General features: G+C 46.6%; 1 protein-coding gene across 14 annotated transcripts in view; it reads right to left on the bottom strand.

Annotated features, from left to right (window-relative positions):
- Positions 1-12,103, bottom strand: part of mast2 (microtubule associated serine/threonine kinase 2) — a 117,564-nt gene that overhangs the window by 44,908 nt on the left and 60,553 nt on the right. For 11 of the 14 annotated variants that reach the window (XM_078107907.1, XM_078107908.1, XM_078107909.1 and 8 more), the window contains one exon: positions 4,104-4,135. In XM_078107907.1, coding sequence (XP_077964033.1) covers positions 4,104-4,135 — 32 coding nt within the window. Of the gene's footprint in view, positions 1-458; positions 1,183-4,103; positions 4,136-12,103 lie in introns of those variants that run through there. The other 3 variants (XM_078107915.1, XM_078107916.1, XM_078107913.1) reach the window with 2 other exon arrangements.

The raw sequence follows: 12,103 nt of genomic DNA, 5'->3' as shown, positions 1-12,103 counted from the left end.
ATGAATAGCTTGACACTTGTGTTTGACACTGAAGTGTGTTGAGCTGATGGACTTCCTGCTGGTATCTCACTCTGATGCCTACTTGTGTTTCCGTTTCCACCGGCTTGGCGTGTATGTACACTATGCATGTTCTGTATTCTGCCTGTAAGCCGAACTGGGACTAAGCCACAAAAACAACGTCTGCCTGCCAGGCCTGTATTCCGTTACCGTTTCTCTTTTTCCAGAATATTCTTGCTCAGTTTTTATATTCAGCAGGCATTGACAACTAAAGCTAAACTACGATACATTAAGAGTACACCCGATAAACATCAGCATGTTGTGATCATGTGATTATGGTAAGAATGTTAGAACACGGGTTGAGAGTTTTAGTCTTGGATGTAGGGCAAAGGGAAAAGGTAAAAAGATACACAGCCGGCTGCATTCTCTCTCTCTCTCTCTCTGACACACACGTCTCTTACTGGAGGTGGAGGCGTGGGGCTCCCGCTCTCTCCTTCCTCCTCTTCATCTGGTGTCCCGGGACAGCAGGCTCAACTGTAATCTGTGATAATCCAGCGGACTGCATGAGCTCATCCGTCGGTCAAACGCATCCTGCACAGTCCTCTTCCTGCTCCACGCTCAACCAAAGACCGGACCACAGTCAGTCCTCCAAGACCCCGACATCAGAGCTTTAGATACAAAGGAGTGACCGCGGCGTGCTACGTCAGCACCTGCTCTTATCTCCAGACAGACGCACACACGCAGCTATGTGAGGTATCTAGGGTAGAGCGTTCCCTCACCAGCAAGCTCGGGCTTGCCGGGTCACAAACTCGGAGGCCGTTTCAAAAGCACACAGGGCCTGTGGAGCGGCGTCCACACAACGCACAGTAGGAAAACTCTGGACTCTACAAAGCCTCCGTTCCTCTTCGTGAATAAAAGAGGATCCAAACAAAGTCTCGGAGAACGTTAAGCTCTGAGCCGCTCCATCATGTCAGCTGATGCAGGGAACTGGTCCCGTCTTGTTAGCGGCCCCTCAGTTTTTGACCACCGAGCCACCGGACTCATAGCGACGCACGCAGCTGCTTGGACCCGGGATCAGAGTGCCTTCCCTGGGTAAAGTCTGCCCATTTAATCCCTCTCGCTTCCCGGAAGTGTCAGCTGGTGTGATCGCTGTGATGAGCCTGTCGGCTGTGAGACGACAGGACTGACTGAGTGCTCAACACACAGCAGTGAGAGGGACGGGGGGGGGGGGGGGGGTATGAGAGTGGGAGGCGAGAGTGTAGAGGCAGGAGGGAAGACTGTGACGTACTGCTTTATTCTCATTATTTAGTTGTTATTGTCTAAAGGGTTATTTTTGATAAAAGAGAACTCAATGGTTGAGGTTCATGTATAAAATGGTACTGATGAAATTACTTCTTTTATTTACTCTTTTTAACTTATTTTATTGCCATTTAATGACTTAAAGTAAAGCTTATTTGATATATTACTTTTAAAATTACATTTTTAAGTTATTTTTTCAAATCTGAGGACTTTCTTGGCTTATAATACATTTGTTTCATGCTCTAGTTAATATTATGAGTTCTGCACTTCAAAATGTCCTGGAATGATTCCTCTGGCAGCAAGAAAACTAAACCAAAGTTGACCAACTTATTCGGTCTTTAATCCTGTTCCAGTTCAGGCATTTGTCCTGATGACCATACCTTAAAACCATACAAGGGAATTGGCTCTTCCTCTGCTGTCCCGATACGATCAGACCAGCTGTCCACTCGGTGTCCCTGCTCCGGTTTCTGAGAAGCTCGGGGACACCGCCGACCCGCGGGGGGCTAAATGCAGCTCACACGCCAGATTGCTAATTCGTAAACAATGGACTGGATCAAGAACAGCTCTGACTGGCGTAAAGTTACAAACACACACACACACACACACACACACACACACACACAGTTAATGTGGAGTGATCACTGACTGAAGGGCAGCCACAGGAGACGAGAATGCCAGTGCACACCAACAAGGACCTGTGAGTGTGTGAGAATGAGAAATGACCCCCTTACTGAGACTGTGCTCATGACCTTACTGAAAGCTATGCAGAGAAACAATTGATCTAATACATTCGTTCAACTGAGTTTAAGGAGATAAATTGAATTAGGAGAGGACCCGGCGGCTCACAAGCAACTTCTGTATCCTTGTAAAGTCCTTGGTGAGCCCTCGATGTGACAGCGATAGTTTGAAGCACCCGCTCCCAACTTAGTCATGGGGACGAGAACGTCCTGTCGCGTGACTGAAATGTGCTCTACTCGGGCAGAAATGTAAAAAGAGCAAAGACATGAAAAAAAGGTTAAAATGTTTGTTTGGCCATGGCAAAGACAGGAATCAGCTCTCATAGACGCGTGAGAGATAAAAGTGTTTTTTATTCAGGACTATAGCGACAAGAAATAGTGTATACTTCCATGGTTTATATCATTAATACCTTAGATTAGAAGATTTAGAGTGATTGTGCAAGTGCTGAACGTAAAACCTGCCACAGATGATTAAAGTTATTGAACCATTCCCAATAACCAGTGCACTGTTGTTTTATCGAAATACATTTTCCACTCCACTGTACATATTTCTATTTTACTCTTATTTTACAAAATATGCTATAGATACTGGTATTTTGTGCACTTTTTCTATTGAATTTCTTAAGATTTAATTGAATATCTTTTGCTCTTATCTTATTGCATTGTGTATATAATGAGCATTTTGAATGCGTTTATGTTTACTATGTAACCAACCTGCTGCTGCCTCACACAAATAAAATATACTTCTATCTAAATATCTATCGCATCACCAGGGGACTATAAGCTCATATGAGGGTTGGATGAATGCATTGAACAAATAAACACCTGTATGTGCAAGAATTTTCTTCAATTTAAAAACGATAAAACCAGAGGAATTCTTTTTGGGGTCGAGGACGAACGATTGAAAGCCAGCGCTCAGCTTCAACCGCTGATGTCAAAAAGCAACAGGCAGAAATCAAGGCTGGATGCAGACCTCAATCAGAACAGCCATATTAAGACTAACAAATTCAGCCTATTATCCGGTGAAGAATACATCAAGGATTCAAGGACTTTTGTCTCAAAAGGATTTAGGAAAACGTGTTCATGCATTCGTCTTCACTAGAGTGGGCGTTTGTAACGGTGTGTTCACAGGTCTCTGCAAACCCATTTGACCTTTTGTAACAAGTCGCTTGGAAAGCAACAGGCGTGTGATGCCATGTTACATGGCCATGAACGACTATTAGTGAACGTTAACATTCTCCTGATTTAAGCATTTCACGTGGCTGTGTTATACGTTTCGGTGCGCACGGGCAGACTAAAGGAAATGGGAGAATGTTGTTTCTCGCCGTATTTCTGTCTTCCAGGTCCTCGAGGATGCGGGGGAACGTTGACAGCTAAAGCGCACAGAAATGTGGCGTGAAACTCTACAGACCCGCTGTGCTTGTGCCGTTTCTACAGTTTGGGGGAACAGCGGAACTCCAGGGTGACTTACGATGATGACACTATGAAGACAGGATTATAACTCAATAGTCCTCTAGAAGCAAGTTTTCAAACATCAAGAACTTTTCGAGCAAGACGGTAAATTAGCTGCCTGGCGCAAGAGCCTGTGCACGAACGCACGCACACCCTGATATAAATAGGTCTGCATCTACACACAGTGGGATGCTCAGCTGTTCTGGCATACACACACACACACACACACACCTGGACTCCGTGCCTTTTAAAACTTTGTCCTCTAACCCCTTTACTGGAAGCTCTGTATAACTTGATAGCTATGACAAAATGAACACAAACTATCTCAGTGACATTTAAAGGCCATGTAAGAGATTTTGAAGCCAAGCTAGTATGTGCAGACAAACACATACTAGAATAGGACAGATACTAAAAGTCAACATGGAAGATTACTAAATGTTAACAGGCTCTCCTCTGCTGGTATTCAAAAGTTCACACCCTGTAGCACACCAGGCAGAATGCATCCGTGTGTGTGGTTCATTGCATTTCACTCTCCAGCGGACACCTGTGGAAAAACAAACAATGCAGACAGGGCGGGCCCTCACTGCACCGAAGACAGAGGGCATGATGGGTACTTACAAACTGCCTCTTCTGGGAAGGCTCAGCTCCTTCTGAAAGAGAAAGAAAGAAAGAGAGGTTTTAATTATTTTTGCTGACTTCTTTGCAGGCAATTGATGACGGACAAGTCTGGGCATCCAGCTGTAGAGCTTTGTTACAACAGGTCAGTACAGGTGTTTGGCCACCAGGTGTCACTGTGCCATAACGTCACAGGGACGCTCTAACATGAGACATCACAATCATCCTAAAATAAATATCACAGGAGGCCAAGAAACCCCCACGTCTTTGTCGTCTCTCGGAAATACAACAAAGACTAAGGCGAAGATGCCATCCATGTGTGGAGAGGTGAGTTTCATTTGTGCACCACAGCTGCAGTTCCTACAAGTGACCACACGAGGGCAGAGGAGTCTCATCAGCATCACAAGCTCATGGAAGCTGCTCCTCATTTATCAGACAACGCTTAAGAGAGGCAGGCCGCTGGACGCGTGGACAATATGCTTTATTCATCCTGTTGCTGCAATTATCCAGACGTTTTAAAGTGTACGGATTCTGATTTCGATCCCTAAAGACCGCACATAAAACTGATGTACACAACCTTTACCCTGACAGCACCTGGCAACAGCTGGAGAAAACAGACCGAAGACGTCCTGGAGAGCACCACCTGGCTAACCGCACTAATAAGTGTGTGTGTGTGTGTGTGTCGCTGAGGCAGATGGCTGTTGGAAACAGCGTATAGGGTTCACAAAGTAGGTCAACAGCTGGTTTTATTTTGCAAAAACGCAGCAAAGAGACTTCTCAGCGTCAACCAGTATGAAGAGTGCAGCAATACTTCCTTCACACTGAACATATTCTACGTATCACAGCATCCATTTGCGTCTTGTGATTCTGTATGTGTCATCAGGGCAAATACAATGTGCTCCGTCTGCCTTGTGTGTACATGTACGTATGGCTGCCTGTGCATAGATTTCTACTTCTGCAGTAGCATCTCAAAATGGGTTGTTTCTTTAAAATGTATACTAAAAAATGTATTTACAAATGACAGGCAGAAATGCATTCAAGCCAAATATTCTGCTCGTAAAAACTTTCCTCATCATCTGCAGCTTCTCAACCTTCTCGGGCCGCGTTTGTTCCTAATCATTCCTGAGTCTAATCATCAAAGCCTGTTGTGCGCTCTGATTAATTAGTGGACCGTCCTGTGCACACTGAGCACGTGCAGAGCGCTCAGCAGAGACGATGTGCACCTTTTGGCTCTGCTTCCAGACCTGTTGTTCTGTTTGCGATTTACCGCTCCATCACAGCCGGTGTCTGCCACACACGCACTGTGCGTTCCCGCGTGGGACGGCTGTGTCATCAGAGTCTGCCTCCGTCTCTCTCAGATGCAGATGTGCTAATGGACGTAATGGGGTTCAGTCGGAGCACCGTGAGTGGGTGAGTGGGCGGATGGCAGAGGCCTATCTATAGTAACTGCAATCAAAAAGCTTTGCTAGTTTTCGAGTGGCCCTCCTGGAGGAGTACGCCACCAATTAGCGTGTGTGTGTGTCCGTCAGACGGAGCGCAGTGATTCTATTAGTCCCGGGAACAGATGTTGCCCAGACCCACAGGGACAGGAAATGCCTAGAGCTTCACGCGGGAGGAGGCAATCTTTTACAACCCCCCTTGCCCATCCCTAGGCTGCATTTACACCGCGGGTCTTAATGCCTCGTTTGAGGACGCGCAAAACAAGCGCCAAGCTAAACGCGTTGAAACCTTTTAGCAGGCAAACACATTACTGACCGAACGGTTCAAGTGCTCCTCTACTGCTGCGCACTAAGGTTAGTTTACCAGCTAAGGCAAAGTGTAATAACACCATTTTTAATACTTTGATACTTATTTTTGAGTTCAAATAAATATCAATATGCTCTTCAAGGAAGGGCACCCGAAACTGGAGTGGCACTGTGGAGAAATGTCTAAAAAATTATTAGAAAATGATCTACATCAATAATAATAAAACTGAAAGTTACAAGCAAAAGAAAGAGGGTGAGTTACATCAACAGACTCCCTTGGGTGTGTGTGTGTGTGTGTGTGTGTGTGTGTGTGTGTTGCAGCTGCTGCTATCTGAGGCCTGAGGGAGGATGATCATCTCAAAGCCACGCCGCAAAAATAACCAAAGAGGGAAAATAAGCTAATGCCCGATATAATAACACACATATGCTGAACAAACACAAACACACACACACACACACACACACACAAAGAGGCGGCTTGTATTAAACTAAACCGGCACAAAGAGCGCTGTGATGAAATTATCCCCGGCGACGGCGAGGAACTGAACACAAAGCCGGAGGCAATCTACCCGATGGAATACAGCCATCGATAATGTGCTTTATGGGCAGTGGGGGGAGGCAGGAGTGCTGGGGGGGTAATGTGATTCCAGAGATGGAGGGAGGGAGGAGCCGGTGTAGGAGGGCCGGGGGGGGTAAAGAGATGCAGGTTGAAAGCCAAGAGTCGAGGCGCAACAAAAGTTTCATGAAATGCAAACAACCTTCAACCGTAGGCGACATCAGCGGCGCAGCACCACGCGGTATCGCATTAGTCGATGGCGGCGTGACAAACACAAGGTTATGTCGGGCCAATCGGGCTAATGGAGCCACGGGGACACATTCTGAATCCTTTAGTCATGCAAAGAGGAAAAGACATGGGCCTCTTCTACTTGTTTCGCGGCTAAAGCGTCGCTGCCAGCGAGCGGAAGAATGACTCCTCCGACCCGCCGCTTGGCTTCACGTGGAACCGGCCGGCCTGAACAGTTGCACCAGTCACCCCGTGCTGAAACCGCCGACTGGCCTGGACCAGGACATGCAGTGGTGGCTGTCCAGCGTTCGCTCCGTAGCCACGGTAACGACACGCGGCTGAGACAAGTCTGTGACTGACAGCATGACAGATGAGTGTGTGTGTGTGTGTGTGTGTCAGGAGAGATGAGGAAGTCACAGCGCGCTCAGGTGACAGTAGAACATCCTCGGGGAAGAAGAAAGGCACTTTCCCTCTCAGAGAACCCACTGCAGCGAGTCCGTGTTCATGGAACAAAGAAAATCGATGCACAGTATTGGGTCTGAACTCACTCAACTGCTTCCCGGCAGTGTGTGGAGAGTATTTAGTTGGCAGAAACATTACTAGCAGCGTTTGATGCTCACTTCTTTGAGTTAAGAGGTAGGAAACCAAACAGTGATGTTAGCTCAGCGGCTTTGATGAAAGGAATGCTGAACAGATGGATGAAAGGCAAAGACGGGATACACTGTGGGTTGAAAATGGACTCGGATGGGCACTGAAGCAGCAGCTTGGGTATATCTTAACTCATATTTTCCCGTCATAAAACACTGCTTTTGGGGGTGATGAGTACACACACTTTACCAACAGACAGAAACACATTCAGAAGCATTTATCCAAGAAACGGGCCTTCGAGACTCGCCGGCACCATGAGGATAGATCCTCTTCTCTGAATGTGTGAATAACAGTGTGCGTGTCTGTGTGTATACAAGCTTCAAGCTCAGTACACCGGTTTCTGTGACTGTGTGCGTGTGTGTATTAAGCTGCTCCATCGGGGGGGGGGGGGCGACCATAATAACAGTTTTAGTCGAGCTAAAAACATGCAATTAACAGGAGGATGCAGGGGAGCCGAGCTCCACCGGAGACAATTAAAGCTGCTGCAGCAGCCGGCAGCTATAATTTATTATCAACACTGTGAATATTGATGAGGAAACAGTGACAACAAAGAGAATCCACGGATGACAAACGCGGGTTGAAATAGAAAAGGAAAACACAGATATTAGTCTTTCAAATTGGGTGAAGAGAAAAAGGTGATTCTGGCATCGCTTTATAACAGAAAGCCTATCGAAGGAAATCATTTCAACCAAGTGGCTGCAAATTCATTTAATTTGCCCGTGCGGGCGACCGAGCGCCTTCGACACAGCTGACCTTCCGGGGAACGGAGAGCGAGGGGGGGGGAACCAAAATGAAGGAATCTGTCACATTAGCAGTGTGCGCCCCACACGTTTTCATATAAGCTGCCGTGTCGGAATAATAACCCTAATCCACAGCAGAGATGTCTGCGGCCAGCTGCGAGCCAGCAGTTGACGGAGAAGCGCGACTGGCGGGCTACTCCGGCTGTCTGGTGGCGGCGTGATAAGCCCAGCGGAGGGTATTAGCGGTTGGCTAGCCGCACACTTCAGCTGGGCAGTTTGTCGCCACCACAGCGCTGCTTAAAGTCGATAGACGAGGCCGTTCATTTACACGAAACACGATGCCGTTGCAGGTTCGCAAATGGAACGATCTAATCTCTGGTTCATTGTAAACTGGGCATGGAAAATGGCTTTCACCTTCAATAATGTGTTTTTGCCATATTTGTCATTTCATAGACAAAATGATACGTCGATGAAAAATAGAATCACAAATAAGGTTGGGGAAAAAAAATGCGGATTTTCCATTCCAAAAGGATTGAGGATATTTGGATTCACCCGATTACTGTGATTTTCCTTTATAACATATTCAAATACAGTGGAGATTTGTTTCAGGATTGTTCAACAGAATAGAATGCAATGGATTGGTCACAGGAACAGCACGAATATTTTCAATGGGAATTGGTTTTTTGACAAATATTGCAGCATTATATATATATATATATATATATATATATATATATATATATATATATATATATATATATATATATAGCAGCACATTGCCATTTAAATTAAATTTGAATGAATTGTCGGCACCAGTTGCGGACAACAAACGCAGGTCAGCGAGCTTCAGACCCGTAAGGAACGCAGAGTGGCTACACCACTTCCAGTCCATCCATTGTGTATGGGTGTGTATGTGTGTGTGTGTGTGTGTGTGTGTGTGTGTGTGCCATCAGGGGGATGACATCCATTTGGGCGACTGTGGGTGAGTGGGGAGCAAGTCATCCTCCAATCAGTTGGTTGTCGGTTCGATCCCGGGCCCGGCTAATCCGCATGTTGACCTGTCCTTGGGCAAGACACTTAACCCAACATTGCTCCTGTAGCTGCGACTACAGTGTGTGAATGTTAGATACTGATGGGCAGGTGTCACTGTGTATGGTTCTCCTGTCATCAGGGTGTGAATGGGTGAATAATGTCATGTAGTGTTAAAGCGCTTTGAGTGGTCAGAAGACTAGAAAAGTTTTACCACTTGACACCGTCTCACTGCTCAGGCCGTTAAAGGAATCCACACTAATACCAGAACGGTGTGTTAACCTGCCGGTGGTGCAGAATGGAGCAGCTGATTGCCGTGATGGCTGGTGAGGATGTGGGGAAGCTGAAGGATCTGCACTGAGTAGAGAAACGCCTCCATCCGTGTGCATCGTCTCTGCTCATGTCCGACCAAACGGGGACAAACGGCGTCCCCTGTGCTGTCCCGTACATTCGCACATCAGCGTTGGCGGTCCTGGCCGGTGGGGCCGCAGAGGGAGGCGGCCTTTAAGAGCCACATGAAGCTGCCGTAAGTGAATGAGCTAATGGTCTGCCAGCGCCCCGAGGACACGTCCAGCGTCCTAATGAAGGCTCTGCTGGGGAGACACTCTCCACCACAGAGAGGCCCACAGGGACCAGTAAGGCTCCGGGAGCGGGGGTCTGTCTTTTAGTGTGTGTGAGTGTGTGAGTGTGTTCTTTGTGGTGGAGGGGCACAGGAGTGAGTGTTTTTGTGGGCTCCAATAACACACTTTACCATGGGAGAGAGTTATGATTCACCTGGGCCACACACTGACACATTAACCCAACTAATCTCCATTACTGGCGAAGAAAAGTGTGTATGGGTGTGTATAAGTGTGTGTGTGTGTCATCAGGGGATGACATCCATTTGGGTTGGCTTTTAATCTTCCAAATGGACATAACTCTCTGTACACTAATGCCACTAACAGCCAATTATTGCGTGTGTTCACTTAGTAAGTGTGTGTGTGTGTGTGTAGGACGAGGGCAGTCATTACAGAATTGCTACATTGTGTCTTTTTCAATCATTAACATGAGTGACTGAGGAGAAAGTGGAATTCTGAGCAGAGATAAGTGCAGCTGGGACCCGTTTCCCCGCCACACACACACACACACACACACACACACACACACACACACACACACACACACACACACACACACACACACACACAATCTCTTTAGAATGCAAGTGGAAACTGTTGAGATAAATTGTGTTGGATGTCATTCCCTTGTAGTAGATATAGCGCAGCAATCCTTAAATACCAATCTTGGATTTGAGTTTAACTTTTCACTGATTAACATCTTCTTAACTTAAGGTTTTACAATTATAAATTAACAATACAACTGATTAATGAATAATACAAAACCCATTATATATATATTTATATATCTCAAACAAATCATCGGACATGAATAATTCAAACTGTTTACAGAAAATCCCCGGTGGTCATCAAAAAAAGTGTCTTTCACCTCCAACGTGCTTCCCTCGGTCTATTGTCTCTCACAGCTGCACTCTCCACTCATCAGATCGCTGCACGCCCACTTCCTGTGACACCGCGGGACCTCCGCCTGTGCAGCTGTGGGGTCCACCGGACGGACCGACTCAATGATACAATTACACAGACAACCTGCTAATTACTTCCAGCTATACGAAGACCATAACACACACACACACACATACACACACACACACACACGCAGCTGAAAGGAGCTAATCTGGCCTCATCAGTGTGTCTGTCATGAGCTCCAGTAGCCCGACACTTCCTCCAGCGATGCGCTGAAGCCGCTATCAGCGCCTGCAGAGACAACAAGCTAATCCTAATTGGAATTTACACATTGAAATGAAATCAGCAACGCCTCACTGGAGGGCTTTTATCGGCAGATAATACAGAGGGGGAGTGGCAGGGTGGAGAGACGCGTGCGTGTGCCTTCCCACATTAATTAAAACAAAGCGCTACCTGGTGCCGGTTGCAGCGCGCTGAGCTGAAGCGGCAGTGTGTGTGTCGGGCATCCGCAGGGTACAACAATGGATCCAACATCTCGGATGTGTTTTCTGTAGTGCTGGAAAGCTTCACTCCAACACTCGGAAAAGTCACCATCAAATTACGGAGCGAGGCATCTCTCTCCGGACGAGTCTGTGTGCGTCCTTCACATCGAACCAGTCGTCCGATCAATTCTTTTAGACTTTAGTGCAATTTATGATATTGCTTTTGCAAATGGAATGCAACGGCCAAAATCTGGGGATGGTTTAGCATTGAGCGGCCAGGTTATCAGGGGGAAAATAATACTGCCGCTTCAAGTCTCAGTTGACTACAATTGTTTTTTGTTCTTTGGGTCTTTTTCATGCTGACCATCTGCTTTCTAAGATACTGCACACGCATCCCTCTAGTGAGGATCTAACACGGGGCTTTTGATGCTTTGCGGCAAAACTCCATGGTACAGATAAAATCAACTGATTAGAAACTCATAAGCTAAATGAGAAATAAGAAGTTATTACTGTTGTAACCTCAGATGGTCGATGTAACCGCTAGGATCCTGCAAGTCTCCTTTCATATGTCCTGTAATGGTCCAGCTGCAGGATTCGTATTATGATCCTGTAAAGTATGAAGCGCACAAATGATCCGACAAGTGAACTGAATGAAGATTCTATGAAAGTAAATTCGGACCATCTTTAAGAGCCTTATGGACCCATTATAAATTGCCAGGCACTATAAGGCCCTAATAGGAGGCCCCTGGAGGTCTGTGCCCTCCGGGGCCGGTGCTTCATTTCCTCGGTTAATAATCTGGGCCCCACATAACGAGTGTCTTCTGATGGCTTCTAAAGCAGCTGGTAGGTAAAATGTTACCGCGGCATATCCTCAGAGACCTTACTGGACAGAAAAGATGCCATTGTAGAGAATCGTATCCAGCAGGAAAAATGGTGAACTGCCGGTGTAAAAAGCAATACTTAAATGACAAGACAGAACGAGTGTCTCTGGCTGCGGGGTCTGTGAAGCACTGAACCCCCCCCGTCCCCCCCACCCTCCCGGAGCAAAGACAGAC

Source organism: Gasterosteus aculeatus, chromosome 8, assembly GCF_964276395.1.
Source record: "Gasterosteus aculeatus chromosome 8, fGasAcu3.hap1.1, whole genome shotgun sequence".
Taxonomy (NCBI): domain Eukaryota; kingdom Metazoa; phylum Chordata; class Actinopteri; order Perciformes; family Gasterosteidae; genus Gasterosteus; species Gasterosteus aculeatus.
Note: the sequence above shows the minus strand (reverse complement) of the source record. Positions and strands in the feature narration are given on the sequence as shown.